Source organism: Cuculus canorus, chromosome 33 (assembly GCF_017976375.1).
Source record: "Cuculus canorus isolate bCucCan1 chromosome 33, bCucCan1.pri, whole genome shotgun sequence".
Lineage (NCBI taxonomy): Eukaryota > Metazoa > Chordata > Aves > Cuculiformes > Cuculidae > Cuculus > Cuculus canorus.
In genome coordinates this window covers 1,045,714-1,059,192 of record NC_071433.1, presented here as the reverse complement: position 1 = coordinate 1,059,192, position 13,479 = coordinate 1,045,714, and the positions used below count along the sequence as shown (strand labels likewise).

General features: G+C 62.8%; 1 protein-coding gene across 1 annotated transcript in view; it reads right to left on the bottom strand.

Annotated features, from left to right (window-relative positions):
- Positions 1 to 13,479, bottom strand: part of SHANK1 (SH3 and multiple ankyrin repeat domains 1) — a 59,067-nt gene that overhangs the window by 5,569 nt on the left and 40,019 nt on the right. Inside the window, 10 exon segments of the mRNA XM_054052300.1 lie at positions 489 to 1,167; positions 1,226 to 1,860; positions 1,911 to 2,223; positions 2,709 to 2,813; positions 4,232 to 4,331; positions 5,186 to 5,301; positions 6,893 to 6,949; positions 9,074 to 9,097; positions 10,634 to 10,717; positions 12,663 to 12,798. Of these exon segments, the coding sequence (XP_053908275.1) occupies positions 489 to 1,167; positions 1,226 to 1,860; positions 1,911 to 2,223; positions 2,709 to 2,813; positions 4,232 to 4,331; positions 5,186 to 5,301; positions 6,893 to 6,949; positions 9,074 to 9,097; positions 10,634 to 10,717; positions 12,663 to 12,798 (2,249 nt within the window).

Below are 13,479 nucleotides of genomic sequence, written 5' to 3'. Positions count from 1 at the left end.
GTGCAATGGCTGCAATGGGTGCAATGGGTGCAATGGGTGCAATGGGTGTAATGGGTGTAATGGGTGCAATGGGTGCAATGGGTGTAATGGGTGCAATGGGTGCAATGGCTGCAATGGGTGCAATGGGTGTAATGGGTGTAATGGGTGTAATGGGTGCAATGGCTGCAATGGGTGCAATGGGTGCAATGGGTGCAATGGGTGTAATGGGTGTAATGGGTGCAATGGGTGCAATGGGTGTAATGGGTGCAATGGGTGCAATGGCTGCAATGGGTGCAATGGGTGTAATGGGTGTAATGGGTGCAATGGGTGTAATGGGTGTAATGGCTGCAATGGGTGCAATGGGTGTAATGGGTGTAATGGGTGTAATGGGTGCAATGGCTGCAATGAGTGCAATGGGTGCAATGGGTGCAATGGGTGCAATGGGTGCAAAGGCTGCAATGGGTGCAATGGGTGCAATGGGTGCAACGGGTGCAACACCCGCCCCTCACCTGTGCCGTCCGAAAGGCGCCTCCGCCGCAGCCCTCGGCCACACGGCCGCCATGGCGGCGCCATCCCAGGCCTCCATCCTTCGTCCCCCTCCTCCTCCTCCTCGCGCTCGGCCGCGCGCTCTCTCCGCGCCGTCTCCCAAAGGACCGTACTGGGGGGGCCCTTCGCCTCCCTCGGGGGGGTGATCGCTGCTGCTACGGCTGTCGACCTCCTCGATCCCCGAATCGGTGACGGCGTCGCCGCCTTCGCCCACCGCCGTCATCGCCGCCGCCGTCGCCGCCGTCGCCGCCGCCGTCGCCGCCGCCACCCCGGGGACCCCTGGGACCCCTCCTCGCCGGCTTTCTGCCCCCCCCCCTTGCGTGAGCGTGGCCACTTCGCTGTCGTAGGAGGTGAGGCTCGAGGCCGTCGAGTCGGCGACGGGAGCGCCTTCGGCGCCGTCGAAGCTGTTGGCGAACTCCAACGGCGGCGGGAGCGGCTCCGCCAACAGCAGCTCTTCGTCGCCGTCCACCGACGGCGCCGGAGGGGGTAACGATAAAAGCCCCCCTGAACCACCACCACCAACACCACCACCACCGCCTTCGGCGAAGCGAACGCGCAACTCCAACCGCGCTTCGCCGCCGCCCCACACATCGATGGGCGACGTAGGGCGACTGCTACGCCGGGGGCTGCCACAAGGGGGCGCTGGTGGTGGTGGTGGCGCTTTGGGGTGACCGAGAGGGGGTAACGATGAAGTGCTGACTTTGCGCAACGGTGGCGTTGCGGTGGCGGCGGCGCTCGGACCCCCCAACGGTAACGACCCTCCGCTTAATTGCACCCCCGCACCGCTCAGCTGCAAAGACGCGACGCCCGATGGCGACGCCGGGACGGTGACCCCTAAATGTAAAGGACCCCCCGCGAGCTGCAAGGGAGGCGGCGGCGGCGGTAAAGGGCCCAATCCTGGCTGCAAAGCGGCGAGCCCGGCTTGCAAGGGTTGCAACGCCGCCAACACGCCGCCGCCGCCGGATTGCAACGGCATGGTGGCGGCTTGCAGCGCCGCTAAGCTCTTGCAGCCGGCGTGCAACGAGGAGCGCAGCGGCGACGCGGCGCCGTGCAGCGAGGTCATGGCCGTCGGGTGCATGGGCGGCGCCGTTGGGTGCATGGGCGGCGACGTTGGGTGCATCGGTGGCGACGTTGGGTGCATCGATGGCGCTGTTGGGTGCATCGATGGCGATGTTGGGTGCATCGGCGACGTTGGGTGCATCGATGATGCTGTTGGGTGCATCGGCGATGCCGTTGGGTGCATCGATGGCGCCGTTGGGTGCATCGGCGCCGCCGTTGGGTGCATCGATGGCGCCGTTGGGTGCATCGATGACGCCGTTGGGTGCATCGATGACGCTGTTGGGTGCATCGGTGATGTTGGGTGCATCGATGGCGCCGTTGGGTGCATGGGTGCAGCGGCGGCCGCGGCGACGCTGCTGAAGGCGCTGCCGGCGGCGGCGGTTTTGGCGGCGCGGTAAGTGCGCGTCGGGAAGACGTCGGCGGCGGCGGCGGCGAACATGGCTTCATCGATGCTTTTGGAGTGCCTCAATCGCTGTTGTTGGGGCGAAGGGATCCCCCCAAGACCTTCGTCGTCTTCTTCGGTGGAGAGGAAAAGCGTCGAACGTCGGCGCGCGGCGTCGCCGCCACCGCTCCACTCGCGCCTCGCGGCCCCCACCAGGGCGGCGCCGAACTGGGAGGTGAAATCTAAACTGGGAGGGACTGGGGAAGGTGGGGGAGCCCCAGAAGGAGGGGTTAAATCTGGGGGGGACCCCCCTCCGAGGGCGCTCGTTGGGGCCGTTACATCGGCTTCGACGCTGCTGCCGCGGCTGCTGCGACCGCTGCTGCTCGTCGACGGCGCTTTGACCACGATGGTGGGGATGGAGATGGAGCTTTTGTCCCCCGAAATAACCCCCGGGACCCCCCCAGATCCTCCTCCCCCCCCACCTTCTTCCACTTTAGTTTGTTTGACCAAAGGGCCCTTTCGGCGAAGGGGTTTTGGGGGACCCCCCGCGACGCCCCCAATTGAAGAGGGCGAAGGACCCCCTCCGCGAGTCGCGAAGTTGTAAAGGCGCCAAGGGGGGGGGGGGGGGATGGGGACCCCCCCTGAACCCCCACTTGGAACAGAGCCCCCCCCAGGGCCTCCTCGAGGGGTGACGGAGCCTAAAGGTGGGGGGGGGGGGTCCGTAAGGGGGGTCCGGGGGGGAGGTGGTTGGGGGGGGGGGGGATCTCATCCGAGCCCGGAACGGAGAGGCTTCGGCTGAAACGACCGCTGGGGGGGACCAAATAGGGCTTCTCTTCCTCGGGGGCACCTGAAAAGGGGGGGGGGAAAAGGGGGGGGTCAGGAACCCCAAAACCAATAAACCCCCCCAAAAGGGAAAGAGAATCCATTAAAGCCCCCGAAAAGCCATCGAAACCCCCCAAAAGCCATCAAAAGCCATTGAAACCCATTAAAACCCCCAAAAAATGGGACCTGGGGGGGGGAAAAAGGGGGGGTCAGGAACCCCAAAACCAATAAACCCCCCCAAAAGGGAAATGGAATCCATTAAAGGTAATAATGAGGCACCAAAGCCCCCCAAAAGCCATTGAAACCCATTAAAAGCCATTGAAATCCATTGAAACACATCAAAAATAGGACCTGGGGGGGGGGAAATGGGGGGGAAAAGGGGGGTTCAGGAACCCCAAAACCAATAAACCCCCCCAAAAGGGAAAGAGAATCCATTAAAGCCCCCCAAAAGCCATCGAAACCCATTAAAACCCATTGAAATCTATTAAAAGCCATCAAAAATAGGACCTGGGGGGGGAAATGGGGGGAAAAGGGGGGGTCAGGAACCCCAAAAATGAATAACCCCCCCAAAAAAGGTAAATGGAATGCATTAAAGGTAATAATGAGGCACCAAAGCCCCCCAAAAGCCATCGAAAGTCATTGAAACCCATTAAAACCCCTCAAAAATAGGACCTGGGGGGGGGAAATGGGGGGGAAAGGGGGGGTCAGGAACCCCAAAAAATAATAACCCCCCCAAAAAAGGTAAATGGAATGCATTAAAGGTAAAAGAGAGGCATCGGAGCCCCCCAAAAGCCATCAGAACCCCCCAAAAGCCATCAACCCCCCCCAAAGCCCCCCCGAAATGGGTCCCAGGGGGCACTTGGGGGGGGGAAAAGGGGGGGTCAGGAACCCCAAAAAAGAATAACCCCCCCAAAAAGGTAAATGGAATCCATTAAAGGTAATAAAGACCCCCCCAAACCCCCCCAAATCCATCAAAACCCCCCAAAATAGGACCCAGGGGGCATCTGGGGGGGGGGGGGGGGAGGAAAGGGGGGGTCAGGAACCCCCAAAAATACTACACCCCCCCAAAGACCCCCAAAAATACTCCCCCCCCGTCAAAGCCCCCCCAAAAGCCCCCCCCAGATACCCCCCCAGAAAGGGGGTTCAGGCATTTTGGGGGGACCCCCCCCCCAAAAAATAAAAGGGGGATGGAGGGGGATTTTTGGGGGGGGCAGAGACCCCAAAAATGGGGGTTCAGGGGTCTGGGGGAGCCCCCACTCCCCAAAAAAAATGAGAGACCCCCCCTTAATTTGGGGGTCCCCCCCTATCTCTGCCCCCCCCTTATCATTGGGTGCCCCCCCCTAAACTGAGGGTTCTCCCCCTCACTTTGAGGGTCCCCCCCCCGCATAATTAAGGGTGGGTGACCCCCCCAAAATTTGGGGGTCCCCCCCCCCAAGCACCCACCGATGGATTTCTGGCGCAGCATCAGCCCATGGGGGGGTCCGGGGGGTAAAAAGGGGCGATCGAAGCCGCCCCCCCCCATGCGATGAGCCTCAAAGGGGGTCTGGGGGGGGGGCAAAAAAAAAGGAAGAAGGGGGGGGGTCAGGGGGGGTCCCCCCATTTTTGAGACCTCCTGTCAGCCCCCCCTCATTTCTGGGGACCCTCCCCCCCCAAAGGACCCCCCCCCAATTTTTGGGACCCCCCCCCACTATTTTCTGACCCCCCCCCGCCCATTTTTGGGGACCCCCCCCCCAAGCCTAAGGGACCCCCCCCCTCAATTTTTGGGACCCCCCCCTCATTTCTGCCCCCCCATTTTCTGCCCCCCCCATTTCTGCCCCCCCATTTCTCCCCCCCATTTCTGCCCCCCCTATTTCTGCCCCCCCATTTCTGCCCCCCCATTTTTTGCCCCCCCATTTCTGCCCCCCCATTTCTACCCCCCCTTTCTGCCCCCCCATTTTCTGCCCCCCCATTTCTGCCCCCCCATTTCCCCCATTTCTGCCCCCCCATTTTTTTGCCCCCCCATTTCTCCCCCCCATTTCTCCCCCCCATTTCTCCCCCCATTTCTCCCCCCCATTTTTTGCCCCCCCATTTTTTTGCCCCCCCATTTCCACCCCCCCATTTCTCCCCCCCCATTTCTCCCTCCCCATTTTCTGCCCCCCCATTTTTCCCCCCCACTTCTCCCCCCCCTTTTTGCCCCCCCATTTCTGCCCCCCCATTTTTTTCCCCCCCATTTCTGCCCCCCCATTTCTGCCCCCCCATTTTTTTCCCCCCCATTTCCGCCCCCCCCATTTCTCCCCCCATTTCTCCCCCCCATTTTTGCCCCCCCCATTTCTCCCCCCCCATTTTTGCCCCCCCCCATTTTTGGCCTCCCCCCCATTTTTTGCCCCCCCCCCCCCCATTTTTTGCCCCCCCCCCCACCTCGGTGCCGAAGAAGCCTTTGGGGCGCCCTTTGCTGAGGGGGGGCAGGGGGGGTCCCGGCCCCTCCCCCGCGCTGATGCTCTGCTGAGCGGCTGCCAGGATCTCATCCAGCTTATCTGGGGGGGGACCGCACCCCATAGCGCCCCATAGCGACCCATAGCGCCCCATAGCGCCCCATAACCCCCCCTGCACCCCATAGCGACCCACAGCGCCCCCTGCACCCCATAACCCCCCCTGCACCCCATAGTGCCCCACAGCGCCCCATAGCGGCACATAACCCCCACTGCACCCCATAACCCCCCCTGCACCCCATAGCGACCCACAGCGCCCCATAGCGGCACATAACCCCCACTGCACCCCATAGCGCCCCATAGCGACCCATAACCCCCCCTGCACCCCATAACCCCCCCTGCACCCCATAGCGCCCCATAGCGCCCCAAAGCGCCCCATAACCCCCCCGCACCCTATAACCTCCCTTGCACCCCATAGCGCCCCATAGCGACACATAATCCCCCCTGCGCCCCATAGCGCCCCATAGCGCCCCAAAGCGCCCCATAACCCTCCTGCACCCTATAACCTCCCTTGCACCCCATAGCGCCCCATCGCGACCCATAACCCCCACTGCACCCCATAACCCCCCCTGCACCCCATAGTGCCCCCTAGCGCCACATAATCCCCCCTGCACCCCATAGCGCCCCATAGCGCCCCATAGCGCCCCATAACCCCCCCCTGCACCCCATAGCGCCCCATAGCGACACATAACTCCCCTGCACCCCATAACCCCCCCTGCACCCCATAGCGCCCCATAGCGACACATAATCCCCCCTGCGCCCCATAGCGCCCCATAGCGACTCATAACCCCCCCTGCACCCCATAATCCCCATTGCACCCCATAACCCCCCCACTGCACCCCATAAACCCCATTGCACCCCATAACCCCCCCACTGCACCCCATAGTGCCCCATAGCACCCCATAACCCCCACTGCACCCCATAAACCCCCCATTGCCCCCCATAACCCCCCCACTACACCCCATAGCCCCCCATAACCCTCCTGTACCCCATAGCCCCCCCATAACCCCCACTGCACCCCATAACCCCCCCAGACCCCCTCATTGCAGCTCATATCCCCCCATATCCCCCCCTGCACCCCATAACCCCCCCTATTGCCCCCCATAGCCCCCCCAGACCCCCTCATTGCAGCTCATATCCCCCCATAACCCCCCCTGCACCCCATAACCCCCCCAAAACTCCCCCATTGCCCCCCATAGCCCCCCCAGATCCCCTCATTGCAGCTCATATCCCCCCCATAACCCCCCCTGCACCCCATAACCCCCCCATAACTCCCCCACAACCCCCCATTGCCCCCCATAACCCCCCCAGACCCCCTCATTGCACCTCATATCCCCCCCATAGCCCCCCCTGCACCCCATAACCCCCCCATAACCCCCTCACAACCCCCCATTGCCCCCCATAGCCCCCTCCCACACCCCCACTGCACCCCATAACCCCCCCAAAACCCCCCCATAACCCCCCCAGATCCCCTCATTGCACCTCATATCCCCCCATAAGCCCCCCATAACCCCCCCAAAACCCCCCCAAAACTCCCCCATTGCCCCCGATAACCCCCCCAGATCCCCTCATTGCAGCTCATATCCCCCCCATAACCCCCCCAAAACCCCCCCAGACCCCCCCCACCCCCCCATACTCAGCGCCATCTGATAGACCGTCCGCTTCTTCTCGGTGGCGGCCGAGGGGTCAAAGTCTGCGGAAAAAGGGGGGGGGGCGTGGGTGGGGGGGGGCCATGGGGGGCAATGGGGGCAATTGGGGGGGCAGGGAGGAGGGGGTGATGGGGGCGATGGGGTCAATGGGTGATGGGGTCAATGGGGGTCAATGGGGATCAATGGGAGTCAATGGGTGATGGAGTCAATGGGGGTCAATGGGGTCAATGGGAGTCAATGGGGGTCAATGGGTGATGGGGGTCAATGGGTGATGGAAGTGATGGGGGTCAATGGGGGCAATGGGGGTCAATAGGTGATGGGGTCAATGGGGGTCAATGGGGATCAATGGGAGTCAATGGGGGTCAATGGGTGATGGAAGTGATGGGGGTCAATGGGGGCAATGGGGGTCAATGGGTGATGGGGTCAATGGGGGTCAATGGGGATCAATGGGAGTCAATGGGGGTCAATGGGTGATGGGGGTCAATGGGGGTCAATGGGGATCAATGGGAGTCAATGGGGGTCAATGGGGGTCAATGGGTGATGGAAGTGATGGGGTCAATGGGGGGCAATGGGGGTCAATGGGTGATGAGTCAATGGGGGTGATGGGGGTCTGGGGGTGATGGGGGGCAATGGGGGTGATGGGGGCAATGGGAGGCAATGGGGGTCAATGGGAGATGGGGGGTGATGGGGGGCAATGGGGGTGATGGCGTCAATGGGTGATGGGGGTCAATGGATGATGGGGTCAATGGGGGTCAATGGGTGATGGGTGTGATGGGGGGTCTGGGGGTGATGGGGGACAATGGGGGTTTGGGGGTGATGTGGGGCAATAGAGGTGATGGGGTGATGGGGGGCAATGGGGGTTTGGGGGTGATGGGGGTGATGGGGGGCAATGAAGGTGATGGGGGGTGATGGGGTGATGGGGGGCAATGGGGGGCAATGGGGGTCTGGGGGTGATGGGGGTGATGGGGGGTGATGGGGTGATGGGGGGTGATGGGGTGATGGGGGGTAATGGGGGTCAATGGGGGTCAATGGGCGATAGGGGTCAATGGGTGATGGGAGTGATGGGGGTCTGGGGGTGATGGGGTGATGGGGGCAATGGGAGTCTGGGGGTGATGGGGTGATGGGGGGCAATGGGGGTCAATGGGGGTCAATGGGTGATGGGAGTCAGTGGGGGTCAATGAGGGTCTGGGGGTGATGGGGGGGAGACATAGGGATTGGGGGGCAGTGGGGTGCAATGGGGGGTCCTGGGGGGGGTAATGGGGGGCAATGGTGGGGGGTAATGGGGGACAATGGGGGGCAATGGGGGTCTGGAGGTGATGGGGGGCAATGGGGGGGTCCTTGGGGGGGGGGTCATGGGGTTTGGGGGGCAATGGGGGTCAATGGTGGGGTAGGTGATGGGGGGTAATGGGGGTCAATGGGCATCAGGGACAGTGGGGGGTAATGGGGGGCAATGGGGGGGGTGATGGGGGTCAATAGTGGGGGGAGTGATGGGGGGCAATGGGGGGTCCTTGGGGGGGGACATGGGGTTTGGGGGGCAATGGGGGGCAATGGGGGGGGTCCTGGGGGGGGTAATGGGGGTCAGTGGTGGGGGGGTGATGGGGGGTAATGGGGGTCAATGGGGGGGGTCCAGTGGGTAATGGGGGGCAATGGTGGGGGGGGTAATGGGGGGGTAATGGGGGGTCAATGGGGGTGGGGGGGTGTCCTGGGGGCACTGTGGGGGGCAATTGGGGGGCAATGGGGTGTGTAAAGGGGGTGTGCAAAGCCCGGAATGAGTGTGCAAAGCCCTCCCCCCCCCCCAGCCTTGCCATGAGTGTGCAATGAGTGTGCACGGGGAGGGGCAAGGCCAGAAGGAGGAGTGTGCAAAGGGGGGGGGTTGAGTGTGAAAATAAGTGTGCAAAGACCTCCCTGGGGGGACAATGAGAAGGATTCGGGGTGCGATGAGCGTGCAAGAGCTTGCACGAGCCCTGCGGTGAGTGTGCAACGAGCGTGCAAGGCCCAGAAAGGGGGGGCGATGATGCCATGAGTGTGCAAAGCCCCCGTGAGCTTTGCACGAGGAGGGGGTTGGGATGAGTGTGCAAAAGATCGGGGGGGGGTGCCGTGAGTGTGCAATGAGTGTGCAAAGGGGGGGGGGCGATGAGTGTGCGAGGGGCGTGCGAAGCCCCACTCACCGCTTCGCTTCTTCCAGGGGGAAACTGGGGAGACACGAGAGGCGTTAAAGGGGGGGTTTGGGGGGGTCGGGGGGGGTCAAAGGGGGGTTTGGGGGGGGGCAAAGGGGGGGTCAAGGTCAAAGGTCAGGGGGGTCAAGGTCAAAGGGGTCCCAACATTATCCCCCCCCCCTCCAAAAAACTCACCCTTTTCCACTGTGGGGGGGGGGAAAGAAAAGGTCAGAGGTCAGAGGTCAAACCTCGCCCCCACCCCTCAGGGCCCCCCAAAACCCCTCAACCCCCCAAGCCTTCCTAATAACCCCCCCAAAACCCCTCAAAACCCCCCTCAGCCCCCCCCAAACCCCCCCAGACCCCCCAAACCTCCCCCATGACCCCCCAAAACCCCTCAGCCCCCCCAAACCCCCCTAAACCCCCCTAATAACCCCCCCATGGCCCCCAGTGACCCCTCAGCCCCCCCAAACCTCCCCCATGACCCCCCAAAACCCCTCAAACCCCCCCAAACCCCCCCCAAATCCCTCTCAATGACCCCCCCACCACCAGTGACCCCCCCAGCCCCCCCAAACCTCCCCAATGACCCCCCAAGACCCCTCAACCCCCCCCCAAACCCCCCTAATAACCCCCCCATGGCACCCAGTGACCCCCTCAGCCCCCCCCAAACCTCCCCAATGACCCCCCAAAACCCCTCAATCCCCCCTCAGCCCCCCCAAACCCCCCTAATAACCCCCCCATGACCCCCAGTGACCCCCTCAGCCCCCCCAAACCTCCCCCATGACCCCCGAAAACCCCTCAACCCCCCCCTCAGCCCCCCCAAACCCCCCTAATAACCCCCCAAAACCCCTCAAACCCCCCCAAACCCCCCTAATAACCCCCCCATGGCCCCCAGTGACCCCCCAGCCCCCCCAAACCTCCCCCATGACCCCCCCATTCCCCTCAGCCCCCCCCAAACCCCCCTAATAACCCCCCCAAGACCCCTCAAAAGCACCCTCAGCCCCCCCAAACCTCCCCAATGACCCCCCAAAACCCCTCAGCCCCCCCCAAACCCCCCTAATAACCCCCCATGACCCCCACTTACCCCCTCAGCCCCCCCAAACCACCCTAATGACCCCCCCAAACCCCCCTAATAACCCCCCATGGCCCCCAGTGACCCCCCCAACCCCCCCAAACCTCCCCAATGACCCCCCAAAACCCCTCAGCCCCCCCAAATCCCCCTAAACCCCCCCAAGACCCCTCAAACCCCCCCCTCAGCCCCCCCAAACCCTCCTAATAACCCCCCATGACCCCCACTTACCCCCTCAGCCCCCCCAAACCACCCTAATGACCCCCCCAAACCCCCCTAATAACCCCCCCATGGCCCCCACTGACCCCCCAACCCCCCCAAACCTCCCCAATGACCCCCCCAAGACCCCTCAGCGCCCCCAAACCCCTCTAACCCCCCCAAACCCCCCCTAAACCCCCCCCAAGACCCCTTAAACCCCCCCTCAGCCCCCCCCAAACCTCTCTCAATGACCCCTCCCCCACCCCCAATGACCCCCCCAAACCTCTTCCAAGACCCCCCCCCCTCACCCATCTCCTCCAGCTCTGAGGTCATGGATTTGGAGCGCAGGGAAATCGCCGGAGTGGGGAGACGCCGAGGCTGGGGGGGGGCAGCTGGGGGGGGGGTACAGGGGAGTTGGGGACCCCCCCCAGGGTTCAAACCCCCCCTCTGTGGGTCTAAAACCCCCCTTTATGGGTCCAAACCCCCCCAAATGGATCCAAACCCCCCCTTTATGGGTCCAAACCCCCCCAATATGATCTCATCTCCCCCTATGGGTGCCCCCCCCCCACCCATGGGTGCCCCCCCCATAGATCCCACCCCCCATTTATGGGTCCGAACCCCCCCTTTATGGGTCCAAACCCCCCCTTTATGGGTCCAAATCCCCCCCAATGGGTCTGAACCCCCCCTTTATGGGTCCAAACCCCCCCTTTATGGGTCCGAACCCCCCCTCTATGGGTCCAAACCCCCCCTTTATGGGTCCAAACCCCCCCAATATGATCTCATCTCCCCCTATGGGTGCCCCCCCCACCCATGGGTGCCCCCCCCATAGATCCAACCCCCCCCTTTATGGGTCCAAATCCCCCCTTTTATGGGTCCGAACCCCCACTTTATGGGTCCAACCCCCCCTTTCTGGGTCCGAACCCCCCCTTTATGGGTCCAAATCCCCCCCAATGGGTCCAAATCCCCCCCAAATGGGTCTGAACCCCCCCTTTATGGGTCCAAACCCCCCCAATATGATCCCATCTCCCCCTATGGGTGCTCCCCCCCACCCATGGGTGCCCCCCCCATAGATCCAACCCCCCCTTTATGGGTCCAAACCCCCCCTCTATGGGTCCGAACCCCCCTTTATGGGTCCAAACCCCCCCTTTATGGGTCCAAATCCCCCCCAATGGGTCTGAACCCCCCCTTTATGGGTCCGAACCCCCCCTTTATGGATCCAACCCCCCCCAATATGATCCCATCTCCCCCTATGGGTGCCCCTCCCACACCCATGGGTGCCCCCCCATAGATCCAACCCCCCCTTTATGGGTCCGAACCCCCCCTCTATGGGTCCAAACCCCCCCAATATGATCCCATCTCCCCCTATGGGTGCCCCCCCCACCCATGGGTGCCCCCCCAAGGGTCCAACCCCCCCTTTATGGGTCTGAACCCCCCTTTATGGGTCCAAACCCCCCCTTTATGGGTCCAAACCCCTCCTTTATGGGTCCAAACCCCCCTCTATGAGTCCAAACCCCCCCAATATGATCCCATCTCCCCCTATGGGTGCCCCCCCCCACCCATAGGTGCCCCCCCCATAGATCCAACCCCCCCTTTATGTGTCTGAACCCCCCCTTTATGGGTCTGAACCCCCATTTATGGGTCCGAACCCCCCCTTTATGGGTCCAAACCCCCCCAATATGATCCCATCTCCCCCTATGGGTGCCCCCCCCCACCCATGGGTGCCCCCCCCATAGATCCCACCCCCCATTTATGGGTCCGAACCCCTCCTTTATGGGTCCAAACCCCCCCTTTATGGGTCCAAATCCCCCCCAATGGGTCTGAACCCCCCCTTTATGGGTCCAAATCCCCCCTTTATGGGTCTGAACCCCCTCTTTATGGGTCCGAACCCCCCCTTTATGGGTCCAAACCCCCCCAATATGATCCCATCTCCCCCTATGGGTGCCCCCCCCCACCCATGGGTGCCCCCCCCATAGATCCCACCCCCCCTTTATGGGTCTGAACCCCCCCTTTATGGGTCCAAACCCCCCTTTTATGGGTCCAAACCCCCCCTTTATGGGTCCAAATCCCCCCCAATGGGTCTGAACCCCCCCTTTATGGGTCCGAACCCCCCCTTTATGGATCCAACCCCCCCCAATATGATCCCATCTCCCCCTATGGGTGCCCCTCCCACACCCATGGGTGCCCCCCCCATAGATCCAACCCCCCCTTTATGGGTCCGAACCCCCCCTTTATGGGTCCAAACCCCCCCTTTATGGATCCAACCCCCCCAATATGATCCCATCTCCCCCTATGGGTGCCCCCCCCCCACCCATGGGTGCCCCCCCCCCCCCCCGTTACCCCTCCGCCGCGGCCCTTCGGGCGCCTCTGGGTGCCGGGTGACCATCACCACTTTGACGACGAGGCTGTTGCCGCCCTGGCGGATCATATTGACCACCTGCCGGTGTCCCACCTTCACCACGTTCTGCCCGTTCACCTGCCGACACGCCAGCGGCACGCTAACGACATGCCTCGACACGCTAACGACATGCCTCGACACGCTAAGGACACGCCTCGACATGCTAACGACACGTCTCGACACGCTAACGACATGCCTCGACATGATAACAGTCTCGACACGCTAAGGACACGTCTCGACATGCTAAGGACACATCTCGACATGCTAAGGACACGCCTCGACACGCTAAGGATACCCTATTGGGTGCCCCTATAGGTGGGCGTTGGGTGCCCCTATGGGTGGGCTTTGGGTGCTCATGGGTTACCCTATGGGAGGGCTTTGGGTGCCCCTATGGGTGGGTGTTGGGTGCCCTATAGGAGGGTTTTGGGTGCCCTATAGGAGGGTTTTGGGTGACCCTATGGGTGGGCGATGGGTGCCCCTATGGGTGGGCTTTGGGTGCCCTATAGGAGGGTTTTGGGTGCCCCTATGGGTGGGCTATGGGTGCTCATGGGTAACCCCATAGGTGGGCGTTGGGTGCCCTATAGGAGGGCTTTGGGTGCCCTATAGGAGGGCTTTGGGTGCCCCCATATGTGGGCTTTGGGTGCCCCATAGATGGGCTTTGGGTGCTCATGGGTGCCCCCATATGTGGGCGTTGGGTGCCCCTATGGGTGGGCTTTCGGTGACCCCATAGGTGGGCTTTGGGTGCCCTATAGGTGGGCA